General features: G+C 50.3%; 1 protein-coding gene across 2 annotated transcripts; it reads right to left on the bottom strand.

The window, feature by feature from the left end:
- Positions 1 to 7,537: 7,537 nt before the first annotated feature.
- Positions 7,538 to 18,552, bottom strand: PHB1 (prohibitin 1). 2 transcript variants are annotated; one of them, XM_059047111.2, is made up of 7 exons: positions 18,466 to 18,552; positions 17,139 to 17,253; positions 15,295 to 15,456; positions 12,804 to 12,946; positions 12,552 to 12,668; positions 10,022 to 10,117; positions 7,538 to 8,678 (listed from the first exon to the last, which is right to left on the bottom strand). In XM_059047111.2, exons 2-7 carry the CDS (start codon positions 17,224 to 17,226, stop codon positions 8,466 to 8,468), a joined length of 819 nt encoding a protein of 272 aa, XP_058903094.1. In that variant the 5' UTR covers positions 17,227 to 17,253; positions 18,466 to 18,552; the 3' UTR covers positions 7,538 to 8,465. The 2 variants fall into 2 exon arrangements, with proteins under 2 accessions (XP_058903094.1, XP_058903095.1); XM_059047112.2 differs by having other exon boundaries at positions 18,389 to 18,502.
- Positions 18,553 to 19,628: the final 1,076 nt, after the last annotated feature.

The raw sequence follows: 19,628 nt of genomic DNA, 5'->3' as shown, positions 1-19,628 counted from the left end.
CCCCAAAGATTATTTCCTAGGACCCGGGACACAACCCTTTTGCCTTGTAAGAAAACCTTGTTCAGAGATTTGAAAAATGGGGCTGCCTGCATTGTGGTTTTGTTTGCAACAGCAAAACGCATGAAAAACCACCAGCAAGTCATCCAAAAGCCGATTCGTGACAACAAAACATGACAGATCCATACCGGGGGAAACACTGTAGCCATTAAAAACAATGGGGTGGATTTGTTTGTGCCACTGTGGTGAGATGTCCAAGATATTTCAGTAAATGAAAGCAGCAAGATACAGAGCAGTGTGATCCCTTTTCTGCAAATAATCAGAACAGCAGAGGACATGTTCATATAGGCTTAGAGATGTATGTGCTCCAGAATGCATGACTTTTTTTTTTTACTGGAAGGAAATTTAAGTAATCTAACAGTGGTTATTCTGGGGAGAGGAACTGTGGAAGAAAAGTGGTGGGAAGGCATTCAGTGTTCATTATGTATCTTCCTGTACCATTTGCATTTCAAAGTGATGTATATATGATATTGAGATAGATATACATAGTTTTAAAATAGTACCTGTGGGCAATGGGGTTATGGTCCATTCTGTTTAATTCTTTGTACTTCTCTGTATCATTTAAAATAAAAAATATCAAAGCAATAAGCATTATTTTTAAGCCAATTTAAAGAATCGGGCAGTGTGCATTTGCCAGATGAAACAGGGTAGAGCTAGGATCATACATTCTCCAGGACAACTGATGCAAGGAGATGGGGAAAGTGCTTTGCTTTAAGATCTGTACACATCAATAACAGCAGAGCCATTCGACATTCCACTTTGCGGATTCCCTATTGCAAATGTTTGAGCTGTCTCTGGTTTCCTTTTAACCACTCCCTTTCCCTGTGTCTTCCCCCATTTCATGGCCTCATCATTTAACTTTTGACCTGAACCAAACAGTAAGAAACAGAAATCTGAAGGGAGAAGAAGATATACAATAAGACTTCAATACACACGACCTGATCACCTGTCATTTGGACTAACTTGTATTCGCTTCTTTATAAAGGACCTGTATCTGATTCATCTTCTAATCCCCTGAAGCATCTAACCCAGGACTGCACACAGTAGGTGCTCAATAGTTGTTGGATGAATAAATGGACCAACTTGTGTACATGACACTTGTCCTTTTCAGGTCTGTTCATTCATAGAGCATCCACAAGGTGGAAGGTCAAACCACCCCTAAGCCTATCAGATTTGATTTTGCTCTTCCTCACGAGTGTTTGGGGAAGCTGGAAGGAAACTCTTGGGGCCTCCGAAGGAGAATGTGATGTCCCCTCTGTATCTCAATAATTCATTAACAACTGTTGAGCTCCCCAAACTGACCTCAGGCTGCCAAAGCCTCACTATCCAGTACACTTGGAGTCTCCCTGGTTTTAGAAAGAGTTAAGCTGAGCTGGTGGCGATCTCCCCCCTGGCAAAGAGAGGGGTAGATAGCACCAGTTTGGCTGGCGGTTGGGGCAGAACACTTGGTATGTTTACAGCCACAGATGCCCAGGGGGTTTTGTATCAGGAAGTCGCCTGCAGACGGTCACCTCGATCTATTTACTTACCCTCAGAGCTGGTGCTAATGTCCTCCTGGTCCCTTCCCTAGGATATTTTTCTGAACATCTTGTGCTTGTCAACACAGCCTGGCACCTGCAGCAGCAGGCAGGTTGCTGCCACCTGGTGGAGAAGAGAGGCCACAGCTTTGCCGGGCTGGGCCTGAAACAGACTTGAGACATGGAAGGAACCTTTGAGAACAGCTTCCATGACAGTGGATTTCAGACTTTGGTAGCTATGGAGCCCTCCCTTTAAATGACAGCAGTGACTAAGGCCTTCCTGTAAGACTGCTAAACTCAACGCTGCTCTGGCTGTGGCAGGGGAAAGACTGGACCCGTTCCACACTCCCCCAAGCTCAGTTGGCAAACAGCTGATAGGGTGTTTACCCCTTCATTGTAAGGACGGGGAAACGGAGACCTGGAGATATAAAGGGACTTGCAGAAGTTCTTTGTACAAGGCACACTTTGGAATCTGTGCAGCCAACCTGTACCCTCAACCTCAAATAAAGAAGGCCTGAACACAGCTTCCTGAGTGCTAGATCAAGCCACCTACCCCAAGACATCCGGGCTCCTGGGAGGAGAAGCCTGGAACTCAACTTCTACATCTTCTTGTTTGAATCAAACCAGGGTTAGACCCATGATGGTTCCTATGCCCCCTTCTCAATAGCTATAGGCATGGAACCAGGGGCACGTAGATGCCCATTGCTACCTCAGAATTCCAAAGGAGTTTCCTGACCTCTGACATTCGGGAGAGGCAGGCAGCCCCTTAGAACACAAATAGGGACAGGAGTGAGAATATTTTGAGCATCTCCTGTGGGCTGAGCCCTGTGCTGAGCATTTTCACATCTGTCAACTCATTTATTCCTCAGCAACACTGCAATGTGGATATTCGTATCTTTAGTTTTGATAAGGAAAAAAAAAGGATGATTGAAGTAGCTAAGTAATTTACCCAAGGTCTCCCAAGCTAGTAATTGGCAGAGTCGGAATCCAAGCACAAATCTTACTAACTCTAGAACCCATGTTCTTTCTACAGACTTAGTTGCCTTCTGGGGTGATAAATCTGGGATGTCCAGGCCAGCTCGGAGTTTCCCAGGGTCACCTTGCAACCCGCATCCTGTGGGACGTCGGGCAAGTCTCCTCCGCTTCTTCTCCCAAATGAAAGGGGTGTTCCTGAGGATCTGAAAGCCTGCTACTCGGTTCTGTGCTGTTGTGACTCCAGTGGGGGGGTGGAGTTAGATAGGAAAGGATCCTCAAAGGAAGTGAGTGAGGCGGGAGGGTTATGGACGCGGATGAGGGAAATAGCATTTCCCACGGGGAGTATGGTGAAAGCAAGCAAGGAAAAGAAGTCGTTGCTAGCCAGAGGCGGCAAGCTCCTCCGTTCTTGAATGCTTGGTGGAGATTAGAGTTGGCGCAATCTACAATGCGGAGCATCTGTGGGTTCTTTTGGGGTCTCTGACTGTTCAGGATAGACACGGCATTAACCAAGAGATTCCTCCACCCAGAGGCTAAAGGTCCCAGAGTCCCCATCTCTGGGAGTCATTGCTGCACTGGGCTCCCTTCCTTGGCTGTGGCCTCCCTTCCTTGGCTGTGGCTTGGGAAGGACAATCCAGCAGCAAATCCTACTTGGAGAGCAGAGGAGTGGAAAAGAAGTGGTTTTACCCCAGGCCTGGAGATCCTCAGACCTCTGGCGGACCATTAGGTTCTTCCTTCCGAATTCCCACCTGTTTGCTACTCCCATTCCCACCCTCTGCCTAGTTCAGAACCATCTGAAGCCACGGAGACAGATGGTGTCATAAGCCTGTGTACCAGGGCCTCAGTGTGCCTTTGCTTCCCAGTTTACTGTAGCCTCGGACACAGTCAAGGACTTCGGCAACAATTACATTGTATCTGACTTAAAGCCCTCAGCCCCTCCTTGGTGCCTGAGACTTCCATATTCCAGGGTTCATCCCTTCTCCAAGGCTATCTAATGCCCTTAAGTCAGAGGTCAGCAAACGTTTCCTATAAAGGGACAGATAGTAAATACTTCAGGCTTTGCAGGCCATGTAATCTCCGTTGCAAGTATTCAAATCTGCTGCTGTAGTGCAAACGTGCATAGACGTGTTCCAAAAAAACTCTATTTATGAACACTGAAGGTTGAATTTCATATCATTTTCATGTCACAAAATAGTATTCTTTCGATTGTTTTCCAACCATTTAAAAGTGTGAAAACCACTGTTAGCGCGTGAGCTATGCAAAAACAAGCCGTGGGCTGCACGTGGCCTGCATGCCATAGTTTGCCGGCCTGAGTGTTTGCAGCTCGTTCAGCCAAATTTAGAGGGTCCAAGCCTGTCGTTGATGAAAGGCTTTTCTGGCTACTCCTGATGGTTTCTCCTATCTTCCCCGGATGACAGCAGCTTTAAGTTCCTTCAAAGTAACCTTGCCCTTTCAGCTTTACTCTGTCTTCCAAAGTAGCTTGATTGGAGGGAGCTGGAAATACCCCATCCTCCCTCTCCACCCAGTGTCCTGCGCAAAGTCATTTTCTTTCAACTATAAACTGGTTTCCCCAGGCCAGTACATTTCCCTTCCCTCTTCCAGCCATGGGCATCTGGGCCTTGTCAAACATCCCAGCCTCTACTGGCTGGGGCAGGCCTCTTCACTCCTTTTTTTGTTGTTCAATTCTCAACCCCAGTGCTGCCAGAGTTCCAGAGCTAATGTCTTTAGAAAAAAAGGGAGGCCTTCAATGTAAGGAAAGGTGGGAAGAGGTCAGCCACAGGCAAATTCCTGTAGAAGGATTTTGAGTTGGGCTTGAGACAGAGAGGGACCGAGATTGAAAGAGGGAAGCGAGAGAGGAGAGGTGTTCCAGGCAGAAGCAGGAGAGGGTGAGCTGTGCGCAGGGGACAGCGAGAGGAGAGCCCGCACGTGGAGGCCACAGGAAGCGAGAGGGTGGTGAGGCTGGGAAATCGATCTGGGTGGGGCTTTTGTGGATGGGTCAGTCTGCTAGACCCTGAGCACCTTGCTTCAGAGCAGCTTGAGGCTACTTAACATAATGGCAGGAGAGGAGAATCAGGGGCCTTGACCCCCAGCACTCACCTCACTCCTAACTTCAGTCCTGTATGTCTGTTCCTTCATCTCTTCATCTGACAAACAATCAGTAACTCCCACCAAGAGCCAGGCATGTTCGACTTGGGGGAAAAGATCAGGGGGTGGTTGGGGGGAAGAAGAGGAAGAGGAAACGTTTAATCAAATAAGGGTCCTGTCCTCCATAAATGTAGGGCTGGAGGGAGAACACATGTACACACACACACACACACACACACACACACACACACACCCCTGCAACCCAAATGATCACTAAACGCCTCATGGGACTGTGGCTCAGTGGAAGTTTTGTGTTAAAGAAAGAATTGGAGCTAGCACTCAAGGGATGGGGGGGCATCTGGACCTGTGAAATGTGGGGGAAGTGCTGTCCGGAATGAAGTGACCGTGCGAGCCGAGGGGATGCAGTGAAAGTGGGGCTGGGGTGTATGCAGACAAGAGCAAGGAACTCAGTTCGGTGCGTGTTTTCAATGAGGAGTGTTATTGGCATTACGCTTGGGACAATTTTTTGTTGCATGAGTCTGTCCCACACAAAGCAGGTCTCATAACATCCCCGCCACCTCTGCTTCCCATAACCTAATGCCAGTAGCCGCTGCCCCTTTCCACCTGCATTTTTAGACAACACTCCCCATCCCATGGGAGCCACCAGGTAGGTATGTGAAGGCAAGCAGTAAAGTATAAAGTTGGACTAGAAAGGCAGCCAGCAGAGGGCCTCGAATGCCAGGACAAGGCATTTGCACTTTATTAACCAAGGGAGGAGCGGCTGCTGAAGATTGTTCAGGAGGAAGGGGATGAGATCTGCTTTTAGAGAAATTAAGGTTGGAGCAGTGTGCGGGATGGACAGGAGGCCTAGGAAAGGTGGGGACATCAATTCCAGTCTCCTGCGACCATCTCACCCAGGTTATTTTCAGTCAAGGTGGGCAACTTTGCCCACAGTATTGTCAGATGGCAAAGGTTGAGGGGAGGGCCTCACTGCTCTTCCCCTGCTGACTGCTGGACCACCAGGTGATCAGAATAGCATCTGCTACACGTCAGACTTTGACAATATTCCATTGTCTCTCCCTGTCTTTCAGATCGACCCACCTGGGGATGACACAACTCCTCCCCCTTCAGTCCACACCGGCAGAACCTGTGTAAAATGCAGCAGTGAGGAAAAATGGCGAGACTTCGAGGGTCCCACCCCGCCCCCGCCCTCCATCCAGGGCCCATTGCCTTCCTAGTCAGCGACCCTCCGAGCCTGAACAAGGGAACTATTCAGCCTGAGCAAAGGAGAGACACTCCCTGCTCGGCTCCCTCCCTGGCCAGGACAGGACACTGGCTTTTGATCCAGGGCCCAGAGAATCCCGAGCTGATAAAAGCCCATTGTGGCAGTTTCTGGAGAAACCCAGAGGCCATGGGCGGGGGGTGGGGGGGGTGGGGTGGGGGGACGGACTCTGGGGCTAAGGAGCCAGTTAACAGCCCTTGAACATTTGTGAAAAGAATTACTTGGCGGAAGTCAAGGCAGAAGGCGGCCGCTGGCACTGTCTGTGGCAGGGAGAGGCTACAGGCAAAACCAGCAGGAACGGGCCGCGAGGGGCTGACCTGGAGGCAGAAGGAACCCAGAAGCTGGGGACGGCTCCCCTCACACACCTGGGTGGGAAACCCAATCTCCTGCCAGATGCAGGAAACAAACTGCTCTTTCAAAAAGGGCCTGGGGAAGAGAGGAGCCTCCTGCCCCGCCCCCCTCTGGGTGTCCAGAGCAATAAACAGCAGGAAGGGAGGAAGCCGCTGCGTGGAAGCAGCTTTGGAACCTATTTAGCAGTCATGCTCTTTCTGCTCCAGTCTTTCACCCGTTTTGTGAGTCCAGGCACCTCACCGCTCGCAGGTCTCACTACTCTTACAGCACACAACCCAAGTGGGAAGAGCTAACCTGAGATAACTGATGCCAGGGAGGTGGTGAGGCGACGGGCTAGATGAGGCTCGCCCAGCATCAAACAGAACGAAGCTCTGGTGGGAGGTTCAGCCGAGGGTCAGGAGCCCATCGCACACCTGTCTGTGTGCTCACAGGGGTGGGAAAGGACGAGATCCCCGGGGAGAGGGCCGGGGAGGGGAGCACGGTGCGGCGCTGGGAGAACTCAGTCTCCAGCCCACCCTAAATCTGTGCATCCGTCCCATTTCCCAGCTGACAGCTGGCCCTATCACTGGGAGAGGAAATGCAGAATCCAGGTCAGAGACCAGCCTGCAGAGTCCTCTTAAGAGACCACTCTCCTTGACCAGGTGGTGAGCTGGGGATTAAACTGAGAGCAGAGGTTAAAGCAGTCAATGTGAGTGCTCACTGCACGTTATTTCCATTTTATTCCTAAAAGGATTGAGATGGGTGACTGGCACGGCCCATTTCTCAATAGTAGGTCCGCTTTCCCTCCCCACCAAAGTGCATAAACCTGGCCCCCGTTCAAAGGCAAAGGCCTTTCTTCATCAAAGCAAAGAAGCAATACAAGCCCACAACAGGCAGGGCACCTGAAGCCGTCTCGTGTAGGTAAAAGTCTAACCAGAGTGCACCGAGGGCTTGGCACACGTGTTATTTTGTCAACCCCTCATTTAGGGGGTGGGCCTACAACTTTGCAGTTGGCCCCAAAAGCCACAGGGGAAGTTAACGAACCTCCACCACCCATCACTTCCTAAGAACCCACGTAACAACAAACCTCACTTGACACCGATTCATTTCAGGCTGGGATGGATCTGGAACACGGCACAAAGTGTTTTCTGAAACCAAAGCATTTTCTGCCCTGCTGGAGGTTCTGTCCTAGCCGGTGATACAAACGTGCACACAAAGACTGCTAGAATGCTCTGTTCTGATCCCACAGTTCCCCCCGCCACACACACACAAAAAAACCCCATTAAGACTGAGCTGGAAGGTCTGGGTGTCATTTATTGATAGCGGTTTACACACATTTGTTTTCTTCCCGTGGTTGTTTCCTTCAAGGCACAGGCACAGAGCCCTCTAGAAAGGGCAGTCTCTGAACAAGGGAAGCCAGGAACGCAGGATGCACACGTCTTTGGCAGGCCCATGTAGCCCCGGCCGGATGCAATCTTTCAAGCTGGAAATCCGCCGGGTATTTGAGATACCAAGGTGGGAGGTGGAGAGGAAGGCCAGAGGACTCACATCTTGGTCCAGGCCTGCTCTCTCATTATCCAAGTCCATTCCAGTTTTAAGACCCTGGGGTGGGGGTAGGGCAGCAAATCAGCCCACCCACCTTCACAGGGGCCGATTCTTCAATCCGTGCTTCCGCTGGCCCCGCAGTTAAAGAGAATCGGCCTATGGTAAGAGACAGATCGCTTCCTCTCTGACCCTCCCCAGCACCTCTCTTCAGCTGGGTCTGTGAAGGAACCACTGGAAAAAACCGAGGCCTGTGTTCGTTGTCGTTCAGGTGCGCATGCCGTCTTCCTCAAATCGTGAATAAAAGATAGGTTGGAGGCTCCCAGTTTACACAGGCCGCCCACTGACTCCCAGCTCATCACACACACGGCCCTGCCTGTCTTCTGCCAACTGCCAGTGCCTAGGCTGGAGTGCCAGCAGGCCCCAAAGATGGGAGCCAAGCTGGTCTGTGTAGGCACTTGGCAACTCTGGGTAGGGAGGTGGATAAAAAAAGGGGATGGAAATGAGAAGAGTGAAAGAGCTTCACCTGATCGAGTAATTAGAGATCTGAAGTGATTTTACTTTTATTTCCTTCACTTTAAGCCAATCATGAAGCTTCACAGTGATTTCTGGGGCGGGAGACGAAGGTGGTTGTGAGCATCACGGGGGCTGTGGTCCAGATGGCCCAGGAGGTGCGGGTCTCACTGGGGCAGCTGGAGGAGCACCGACTGCCCAGTGGGCAGGTAGGTGATGTTCCGGGAGCGCGACAGCTGGTACGCGATGTCCTCCGCCGCCTCCAGCTTGCGCAGCTCGATCAGGCCGTCGCCTGCGGTGGCGAGCGAGTCGGCGATCAGCTCCGCGGCCTTGGAGTCACCCTCCGCAGAGATGATGGCTGCCTTCTTCTGTTGCTCAGCCTACGGGGGTGGAAGCAGGGAGACCGAGATCACACCTTGGGGTGCTGGATGGCGGCTACAGCCCCAAAAGGACCACGTTAGGCACCCTCACCGGGTCCCGAAGGGACTCTGGGACTTCACCTCCCCCTCCAGACAGGGTCAACAAGCACTGTCCACCCAATCCTCCTCTCTCCTGTCATGCCACAGTAGGGACACATTTCTGTTGGCTCTATAAATAGCCGTCTTATGTAAGAGTCCTCAGTAATAGGAATGGCAACCCAGTGCAGCCACATACTCTGAGGCAGGAGGACCCCAGGCCAAGGAAAGCAGGAGAGAAAGAAAGATGGAATTAATACTCATCTTTCCCTCCAGCCCCAAGCCAAAGCGACTTTCATCAGAACCAGTGCAGCGAAGGAGGAGCAGGCTCTACGGGACGCTCCCTGAAGTTGCTCCTGGGCTAAACTGGTTCCCGACCAGGAACCCAGGCACCCAGAACGAGACCTCCTGGCTTTCCCTACCCTTATCAACAGGATGACGTCTATCTGCAATGCATGACCTTCAGAAGTACGGGAGGAGACCACAGTGCGGAGCCTCTCTGAGATTAACATACAGCTGGTTCCACTGAGGTTCTGGGACTGTCCACTCAACAATGTTCATTGATACCTAGAATCTATCCCATGCATGGTTTGGGACATGTTCTAGGTGCTGGAGAGAGGCAGAAAAAAGTGGAAAAAAGAAAAAATAAGTCTCCATCCACATGGAGTTTATGTTCTCTAACGTTAAATGTCTACCCATATACCTCTCTTTTGCCTGGGACTAAGGTGTCCTGGATGAGTAATAAAAATCCAAGAGAATCGGTGGTGGGGAGAAGGGAATATATGACATAAATACACCTTTGCAAAGACCAAAAGACCAGGCCCTATGCAACTATATTGCATCCCAGCACACTCTGACACATCTGGATGGATTTAGTGCTTGAAAAAAATCCAGTGATGACAGTGCACCTGGTGCAACATTTGATCCCTTTTGCTGTCAGCTTTCACCGTGTAACCACAGTCAGAAATGATCTCTCGGTGAAGCTGAAAATATTCCAGAAGAAACACTTTTATTTGTGGGAGAGTGTTTTTGATCTTAGGGACGTGGAAAAAAAATTACCCTTCAGTGACTTAAGAACATAACTTCACATATCCCTGACTAGACCCCAAAGAGTCTGGAACCAATTGCAAGAGTACAGTCTCTTCAATCCCCTTCCGATGATCCCGGAAGAGATGACAGATGATGAATTTCCAGGCCACCCAGCAAACAGGGAGGCTGAGCACAGGAGAAAGGGGAGAGAGGCTCCTGCCATCTGGTTGAGTGCTCACCTTTTCCACCACAAATCTGGCCCTCTCTGCTTCCTGCTGAGCCACCTGTTTGGCTTCCACCGCTTCTGTGAACTCCTTCCCGAAGGTCAGATGCGTCTAAGGGGAGAGAGAGATCACGAGGTGAGGCAGAGTAATGGCTTCGACAGCGCTGCTGCAGGGCCCCCACGGCCGCTGGAGGAAGAGGCCACAAATGGCTCTAGCAGCTGGAGACAATGTGAGGTCAGAACGCCCTTCCACCTCCACATCCGCGCCCAAACCGAGTTCACAGCCCAGGATCCTCGGCCGCCCCAAGTGCCCCTGCACCTCATTCTGGCACCCTCAGGTAGCACACAGCCCACGGGCTCCAGAAGGTATCTACTCGATGGACCGCCTCCCTAGGGGAGGAGGCCTGTGGGCTCCAGGACCCCCACCACGGACTAGTGTACTCTTCCAAGGTCCTTTGACGGCCTGCTTGAAGCCCCCAGAGAAGCCAAATGGAAAACTGAGCCCCTGAGCGTGAGGGATGCAGCTGGTTCTCAGGGATTCAAGAGCGTGATGCTCTCTGCTTGTGACTTAACCAGTCCACTGCTTTCTCACAGCATCTCCACCACAAAACAGGAAGAGGACAAGAGAGACGATTTCCAAATCATGATTTTGCAAATCATGGTTCTCCCTATGTGTGAGTGCTTCTGATAAAGGGTTTAAAAGAAAGAGAAGGCAAGTAAAGATATTGCTTCGGGTGAAGATTTAAAATTCTGATTATGCATAGGTCTTCCCTAACGACATGAGTGACCGAGACTTCGCTGAAGTGACTATCTATAATGACAGTGCAAACAACGGAAACAGATCTCAGCACTACTAATGCCTAGTCTAATTTATTTATCTATCTATATCTTTTATTAAAAGGGAAGAATAGGGCTTCCCTGGTGGCACAGTGGTTGACAGTCTGCCTGCCGATGCAGGGGACGCGGGTTCGTGCCCCGGTCCGGGAAGATCCCACGTGCCGCGGAGCGGCTGGGCCCGTGAGCCATGGCCAATGAGCCTGCGCGTCCAGAGCCTGTGCTCCGCAACGGGAGAGGCCACAACGGTGAGAGGCCTGCGTACCGCCAAAAAAATAAATAAATAAAAGGGAAGAATAAAGGGGATTACAGCATTGGTTTTGCTACCAAATTCTACTTGTTTCATTTCCTCCACTACCCTCCCAACCTCTGCTTTAAAAAAAGAAAATAAGCAGCTCAAAACTTCTCCTGAAGAGTAAATCCCAGTTCAATGTCTTCCAGAATTTTTAACACTGCTAACTCTTAAACTGCAGCTGTTCCAGCTTGCCTGCTCCATTTCTGGACTCTTGTTCAAAGTCTGGGAAAGAAAATACAATCCTGAGCAATGAAAATGAAACGCGTAATTAAGGAATAAAATTTCTTTCTAGAAGGGCCAGCTGAGGGCAGCAAATTCCCCATGAAACCTAATTTTCTTCTCACACCTCATAGATATGGTTTCTTGCGGTCAACCCCCATTTCCCGAGAATGGAGTATGTGGTTAAAGTCTAGCAAAATGCCAAGCTTCTCCTTAGGCTTTTACTTAGTGTGTTCTCACGGCCAGCGTTTAGTTTAACACTAAGTGGGAGGGAGAGCCTGAGGAGCCACTCTGGTCCAAGGAGCCAAATGGCTGCAGCCTGGCGTCTTGCCAGTAGAGGGAGCCCAGGAGCCCTTCCACGGCTGGAAGGCAGTTGCTGCAAGTGGAGCAGTGCCCTGGGGTGAGCGCAGGGCATGTAGAGTGTTACTGTTTAAACAGCTGCACAGATGCTGAGGGGAAAGCTGTGCCTTTCCCCAGCGACGCACAGGAGAATGGAACGGGAAACACTCTACCTCACTACCTGAACAAATCACTCCAAATGTTTTCCCCCAGAGAACCAGAAACACGACCCCGTCCCCTCACCCTCCTCGATCTGAAATGCTATCCTGCCTGTATTGCTTTCTGTCTGCATTGCGGCATTCAGTGTCATATAAATACACAGACCACACGGTCTCAAGAGGATAGCTTATGCCTCAGAGATGCCCCCTGCCTCCCATACCAGGCTTTGGGAAACAGAACCATTCATTTATACTGTATCACCTTTCATGGGGAGGTCCCAGAGCTCACTTCACTGCACTTTTAGACCCTAGGTGTTAGGAAATTCCCCGGGGTCAGGCTGGGAGGTCTGTGCTAGGGAGAACGAGTATCCAAGCTGTTCTCCAGTCTCTACCGGGCAATTTCTGCCTGTGTCAAACAGGGTTAACAGGACATCACTTCCTGGGAAGCTCGGGGGAACATTCAGTTTGGGGAAGGTGAAAAATCTAGTGGTCAGGGCCAAAAATTAAAAGAAAAATGTCTGTGGCACAGGGGAGGTAAAAGAACCTTCTTCTGAAAACAAACCCAAGGAGACTGCCACATGCCACCAAGAAGGTTCCATGTTTTCAAGCCTTCATTGAGGAAAGTGGAAGGTAGGACCTCACAGTGTCTCCCCAGATATGGAACCAGGCACCCTCCCCTGCAGGCACCCCAAGACCCTTACCAAGGATACGTCATCCAGGATGAGCCCAAAGGTCGCTGCTCGCTCCGTGAGGTCATCGCTCACCTGTCTGGAGACCAGCTCTCTCTGGGTGATCAGTTCTCCAGCATCAAAGCGAGCCTGGTTCCAAGGGAGGACAGAGGAGCCGGTAAGGATTATGAGGAAGCAGAGTCCCAACCAGTCACCGCCAAGCTCTTCCTGCCGCCTGGCGATCTCCTGGGGGCTGGGCTCGGGGCTGAGGCGCTGCTCACTCACCACCACGGACTTGAGGATCTCTGTGGTGATGGACGGCAGCACGCGCTCGTCATAGTCCTCTCCGATGCTGGTGAAGATGCGGGGAAGCTGGCTGGCAACCGGCCGGAAGAGGATGCGCAAGGTGATGTTGACATTCTGTAAATCTGAGGGTGGGGGGAGAAGTGCTGGAGTTAAAAATAAAAACCAAGGTGGCCTTCTATGACCTCTCCTACCCCAAGTTTGCTATAATTTATAAGTAAAGTTGCTGATGATCAGGTCCTAGAGGGTGAGGGGCACCTGTGCACGGTCTCCTTGGTAGAGAACCCAGCACAGCGTCAGCATTAAGAACTTCTCAAAGGATTCTGGTGATGACAGCTTTTCAGTGTGTCCCGAATGCCCCCTGATATAAGCAAATTCAGACTGTATGTCTAATAGTTGCCATGGAAATGCCTGGAACACTGACTATTTTAAGAAAACAGATGGGCCAATGCCAAGAATTCTAGGGTAAGGCCTCTCCAAGGCCCAGTGAATGTGGCCCAAGGTAGGAGTGTGCCTCAGAGGGGTGACTGTGGGTCCTGCAGACTCGCAGTCTAAGGCCTGGCTGCAGCCTCAACTCTGCTGTTTACTAATTACGCGGGCTCACTAAGCCTTGGCCTATCTCAGCTTATTTCCTCACATGTAAGAATGGGGATGATTTCATCTGCCTCCCAGGCATGTTGGGAGAAACCAAGGGAGGAAACAGATATAAAGGCTCTCTGTCAAATGCGCAACAGATGTAAGGGGTTATCAGACTCATCTAGAGGCCGTTTCTCATTACTTGGCCGAGTCAAAGGACCCAGGGAGGGAATTACAACTTCCCCTGACAATGCAGTCCTGCTTGGACTTAGCTTGGAGCTAAGGCACCGTCACAGCCTGCTTGCAGCCGTCAACAATACGGACCCAACGCCCATGAGATGAGTTCCGAACCAGGCACCAGAGTGGGAAATGGTTATACACCCGTCCCTGATCTCTGCAAGTTCCTATCAAGTTTTGAAGATAGGTGTATAACAACTGCAAAACAGGAGAGAAAGAAATCCCAGAAAGGTGGGAAGTTCAGAACTAGGCCTTTAAGTTAAAATATGATGTTTCTTGATGAACCCCACCCCACCGTTGATTTCCTCTGATGTAGTAGGCAGGCCAGACCCTTTACAGGAGGCTCCTCCTCTCCCTGGCCAGATTAGTCAACACCAACGTACCCCTTGCCCTCCTCTGCCCGACGCACGTCTCACTCTGAAGCGCCAGTGCAGACGCACGTTCCTCACAGGGCTCTCTTCTCTGCTTGCCCTCCATGCTGTAGTCACCACGCCCCACTCCGAGGCCTGTCCACATGGCTATCTCCCTAGCTAGACCAAGCTCCTAAAGGCTCCTGCTGTAGTCAACCTTGAACTGCCCCACCCTCTGACCCAGCACAAAGCCTGGCGCTGTCACAGAAAGCAAACATCTGCCGAGGACCAGCAACATCCACGCAACCCTCTCCTCCTGCTGCACAGAAACGTCACGGCCAAGACAGCATCTGCCATTCCGTTTCCTGCCTGTGCACCTCCATGTGTACGATGGGGGGAGAACCACGACACCAATTCATTTTAGGCTACAACTGGGAAGCCGGTGGCGTGTCAGACCAGATTGCTCTCAGGGATGTGGGCCTTGGCCTGTGAGCTAACAATGTGAGGGCAGCACTGCTGGAAACAGAGGCCTTGGAAAGCAAGGCAAAGGGTAAGTCAGCTGTGAAGGCAAACAGAACTGCTGGAGATCGGTTTACAGTCACCCCGGGTAACAAGAACTGATGGGAAGGGGCAACCGAGGGAGCAAAGGCACATTCAGATTTCTTTAAAATTGGGCTGCTATGTAACTCTTCAAATATATCTCTGTTCATCTCTCTAAATTTGTACAACTGTGTGTGTATTTTAAGTATATTGGCATACCTCATTTTCTTGAGCTTCACAGACACTGCATTTTTTACAAACTGAAGGTTTGGGGCAACCGTGTGTCAAACAAGTCTATCGGCACCATTTTTCTAACAGCACCTGCTCACTTCAGGTCTCTGTCACGTTTGGGTAATTCTTGCAATATTTCAAACTTTCCCAATATTATCATATTTGTTATGGTGATCTGATGATGGTTAGCATCATAAAGTATTAGCCACAAAGTATTTTTTAATTAAGGTACTGTATATATATTGTTCCTTTAGACATAAAGCTATCGCACCCATAACAGGCTACAGTATGGGGTGAACTATATGCACTGGGAAACCAAAATACTCGTGTGACTCGCTTCATCACAATATGTGCCTTGTTGCGGTGGTCTGGAACCGAACTCACAACATCTCTGAGGTATGCCTGTATATTTGTAGCCACATAAAACTCTTCAGGGAAAATATGCCAGGAATTCGTATTACGAGAACTTCAACCCGTTCGGGATCCCGCAGCAGCCCTTCCACACTCTGTACTTTACCTGACCCACGGACAAGACTCACCTTTGCTACCGGTGATTACTGGCACGTTACGTGGTCGAGAGCGGCAGTCAAAGATAATTGGCTTCTGTACCCAAGGGATGAGGAAGTGAGTCCCTTCCCCTACGACAATGTCCTGCACTCCACGGAACCGGTCAAAGATGACAGCTCTGTGCCCAGCATCCACTAGGAATGAAGGATAATGAGGGGTCAGAAAAATCCCCTCACCCTTTAACCAAAAGGATCACGGTTTTGAAAGATCCCTGGTGCTTTCCATTCATTTATTAAGTCTCCCCTCTCCTGCTCTTTCTTCCTACACTTCTGGTCTCTAGAGGCCTCTAAACAGCTATAAAACTAAGCAATCATTTCCCATCCCACATGTCCTCCCAAGGACTTCGGTAATAGGATCTATTCCTCAGCATCCTTTCTCCTTGAAACAGCTGGCTGCTGATTTTCTGATTAACCACCTCCCAAAACTTCTGAAAACTCACCAAGGTCTTCACTGTTACCACAGTCCATCCTGGTTCCAATTTAACTCAGTGTTTCGGGAAGCAGCATCCTCCCTATGGCAATCCTAAAATTTGGAAGGACCCACTTTTTCTTTCCAATAGCTTGGTTTCTCTAAGGTTTGAAGGGGTTATAGAGCTGTCTTGCTGATTCAGAAAGAAATTAGTAATGGTGACTACTGTTTAGCTATGCAGGGGTGGCCAATAAGATCAGAGTATAAAGCTGTGCCATAGAAGGAGAGCAGGCTTTTCTTTCTTTCTTTTTTTTTTAAAATAAATTTATTTATTTTATTTTTCTTTATTTTATTTTTGGCTGCATTGGGTCTTCACCGCACGCGGGCCTTCTCTAGTCGTGGTGAGTGGGGGCTACTCTTCGTTGTGGTACATGGGCTTCTCACTGCAGTGTTGTGGAGCACAGGCTCTAGGCACGTGGGCTTCAGTAATTGTGGCTCACGGGCTCTAGAGAGCAGGCTCAGTAGTTGTGGCGCACGGGCTTAGTTGCTCCACGGCATGTGGGATCTTCCTGGGCCAGGGATCGAACCCGTGTCTCCTGCATTGACAGGCTGATTCTTAACCACTGTGTCACCAGGGCAGCCCGAGAGTGGGCTTTTCTGACCAGCCGCTTTCTGTCTCTGCCTTTTTGGACATTACAGTTGGCCCAAACACCTTCACTCTGAAAGTAATCCTCCTCTTGTCAGGGTCACACGTGAGGTGGGTCGATCTACTGCTACTTTCCAACAGTGAAAGCTGGAGAATATCAGAGGTAGAGGGGGTCTTAGACATAAACCAGTTCAATCCTGTGGCTTGACCAAAGAGAAAGCTGAGGCCTGGGGAGGGGAAAGTGACTTGCCTAAGGTCACACAGAAAAGTGGAAAAGCCAGCTTAAACACCCAGCACACTGTTAAAAGCTGGGCAGTGCATCTCAAAGATATTTTCTCTGGAAAGACTCAACCACAGCAGAGCAAAAGCTCCTGCTCAGGACAAGGTCACCAAAGGGCTAAAACCCTTGCTGAGTTATTCCACACACAGGCAGAAGAGAACAAACGAGCTCTCCATTTCAGCTGTCCAGCGAAATCCTGGCACTCTGCTGCAGCATCACTTTAAATTCACAAGAGCAGGTGGAAACGTCCACCTGGGCTGAGAGGCTCTTGGTGAATAAAGGCTCTGAGAGAACCTATGGCTACAAGGACAGAGGCCCTGATGACAATGCAACCATACGGTGCAGGATGGCAGTAGGTGAGCCCTCTTGGTCACAAACACATTCACGGACAGCGGCTGCCAACAGGAGTGTCACACAGGCTATGAAGACCAACAGAAGTCCTCTGGCAAAGGGCAGTGACCCACCACCCCTCAGTGCCTCACCATTATATAAGGCAGAGTTCACCACGCCTCCTGCAACGGCTAAGGCCAGGCCAAACTTGCCAATGGACTCAAACACTTTGGCAGCCATGTCTCCTTCTGCTGGGCCCGCTCACACCTAAGTGGGTAAAAACAAAACAAACAAAACAATTCAATCCCCAAATCCTCAGAGTAAAGCCCTCTCTGAGGCATCACACGTACCTGTCGAGTTGGCTATTTCTTTCCCCACTTGAGAGCTCTAAATTATCGACTGAAGGACATTTCATAAATAACACCCTGCAGCTTGTGTAAGTGTGTACTCAATTCCTCTATGCTTCTTTCTTCTTTCTCTACTACTTAAGAAAAGAGGTCTGGGGTCCTTGGTTCAAAATGGGAAGGAGGCATGGGCTTGATACCCACAGAGAACTTAGCCCCACACCTAACACCCTCCCATTTCCTGGACAGTCAGGCCCGAGGAGAGAGGCTGCGTGGCTGGTTCTGTGCAATTCTGGTTCAGAAAAGAATGTGATTCCAAGAACAAAATAACAATAATAAGCTGACCTTTATACTAGGCAATCTTCTAACAGCAATTTCCATATTTAATCCTCACACCAACCCGTATGAAGTAGATAACTACAGATGAGGAAACAGGCACACAGAGATGTTAAGTTACACCAGGAGCCTAAGATAACGCAGCTATGAGGAGGGCAACCAGGATTAGAACCTAGAGGTCTAATTCTAGAAGGCACATCTTAACTCCTCACCATGTGGCTTCTCAACATCAGGTGTTAAGAATGACCTGTTATTATAGAAGCAGGTACTACATGACGTTCTGGGGCCAACATATCACGAGAACCAATCGGGCCAGATAGGCCCTAAACAGCTGCACCCCGAGGGAGAGCCCTGGAACGGGTGGCGATAGGGGGGCTGAGGCGGGGTGGGCGCGAGCACGGCTGACCTCACTAGAATCTACTCCAGCACTTAACTTTGTCTTGCTCCGCCCCATCGCCGTCGTCCACTTCAGCCTCCCTACCTCCTCCCCAGACCTCAACGTCTCTACCTTCATCTCTTCCCGGGCACTTAAATCTTTCCTGAGACCAGGATGCCCAGTCCCGACCCCTCAGCTTTTCCATTCCTAATAGCTTCTAGATTATTCCTCACTCTGCCCCCATACACACCTACCTCACTCTACGCAACCCCTGGCTCCTCCCGCGCTCACCCCCTTTCCCCTCCGACACGAGGCGGACCCACGCATGAACCCCGCCCGCCCAAACCTGGGGTTAATGGGAGTGCAGAGGGGGACTGCGGAGACGCCCGGACGCGGGCCGCAGCGGATCCTCTCCATTCTCACCTGCTCCCACTCTGACCTCCACATGAATTCCCCAGACAAACATACTGCGCGTGCGCAGAGCAGCTCCCCCTCTTCCCCGCCTTCCTTCCAAGATCCGTGCCTCCGATTGGTGGGGACGAGCGCTGTGCATTCTGGGAAGGGTGGCTTGCAGCATTACCCTAGTTCCCGGGCTCTTCGCAGATGAACTACAATTTCCAAAAAGCCATGCAGCGGCTGGCCCGCGCTGAAAAACCTTTCTCTTTGGTGGTACTAAAGGTCCAGAGGTTGCCGCAAAGCCTTTTGGGTGCTGTAGTTTCTTGAGGGATAAATGCACGTGCCTGTCCTGAACAGATGTGGAGCCTGCCAGAAGATGGGCGCTAAGGCCCTCGGAAAGAGAGGCTGGGCCTGCTAGCTGGTGGCAGAGAAGGGCAAGGGCAAGTTTAGGGCTGATGAAAGAGGGCGGGTGAGCACGCTGCAGAAAGTCGTGGTGAAGTAACTGGTGGGCGGAGAGATTGAAGGGCTGGCTTCTTTCCAAAGACCTATCTAGAAGCGACCTGAGTTGTGGGACCTTGATTGCCAGACCAGAGAGAACCTTAGAGACCACCTGGACTAGAAAATGAGACCCAAAGAGAGGAAGAGAGTCATTCAGGGTCATGCACCAATTTAAAAAGGGCTTGGGCTGAGTCTGGGTCCTGTGGACACATTTTTTTGTTGTTGTTTTGGTCTAAAAATGGTGGTTAATTTTCTATTGAATTTTTTTTTTATTTTTTATTTTTTCGGTACGCGGGCCTCTCACTGTTGTGGCCTCTCCCGTTGCGTAGCACAGGGTCCGGACGCGCAGACTTAGTGGCCACGGCTCACGGGCCCAGCCGCTCCGCGGCACGTGGGATCCTCCTGGACCTGGGCACGAGCCCATGTACCCTGCATCGGCAGGCGGACTCTCAACCACTGCGCCACCAGGGAAGCCCTGTTTGTAGATTTGTTGATGATGGTCATTCTGACTGGTGCAAGGTGACATTTCTTTTTTTTTTTTAAAGTCTTGTTTGGAGAAGTTGCAAGGATAGCACAGGGAACACATGTTGACTCAAATTCATCTATTGCTAACAATTTGCTCCATTTGGTTTTTTGATCTAAAACAATAAAACAGCAGGTTATTTTATCAGCAAATTGGGTTTATCTGGAAA

The sequence above is a fragment of the Kogia breviceps genome, chromosome 19, assembly GCF_026419965.1.
Source record: "Kogia breviceps isolate mKogBre1 chromosome 19, mKogBre1 haplotype 1, whole genome shotgun sequence".
Classification (NCBI taxonomy): Eukaryota; Metazoa; Chordata; class Mammalia; order Artiodactyla; family Physeteridae; genus Kogia; species Kogia breviceps.
The sequence above is the reverse complement of the archived record's forward strand: the minus strand, read 5'-3'. Positions and strand labels throughout refer to the sequence as shown.

Bases quoted from the DNA above. Each gene is read 5' to 3' on its own strand.
- PHB1 (XM_059047111.2), bottom strand. From the start codon at position 17,226: ATGGCTGCCAAAGTGTTTGAGTCCATTGGCAAGTTTGGCCTGGCCTTA. The intron at 12,669-12,803 runs GTGAGTGAGCAG...CCTTGGAACCAG, and splicing joins AGATCCTCAAGTCCGTGGTG to GCTCGCTTTGATGCTGGAGA. The intron at 10,118-12,551 runs GTAAGGGTCTTG...CTCTCCCCTTAG, and splicing joins TCCTGGATGACGTATCCTTG to ACGCATCTGACCTTCGGGAA.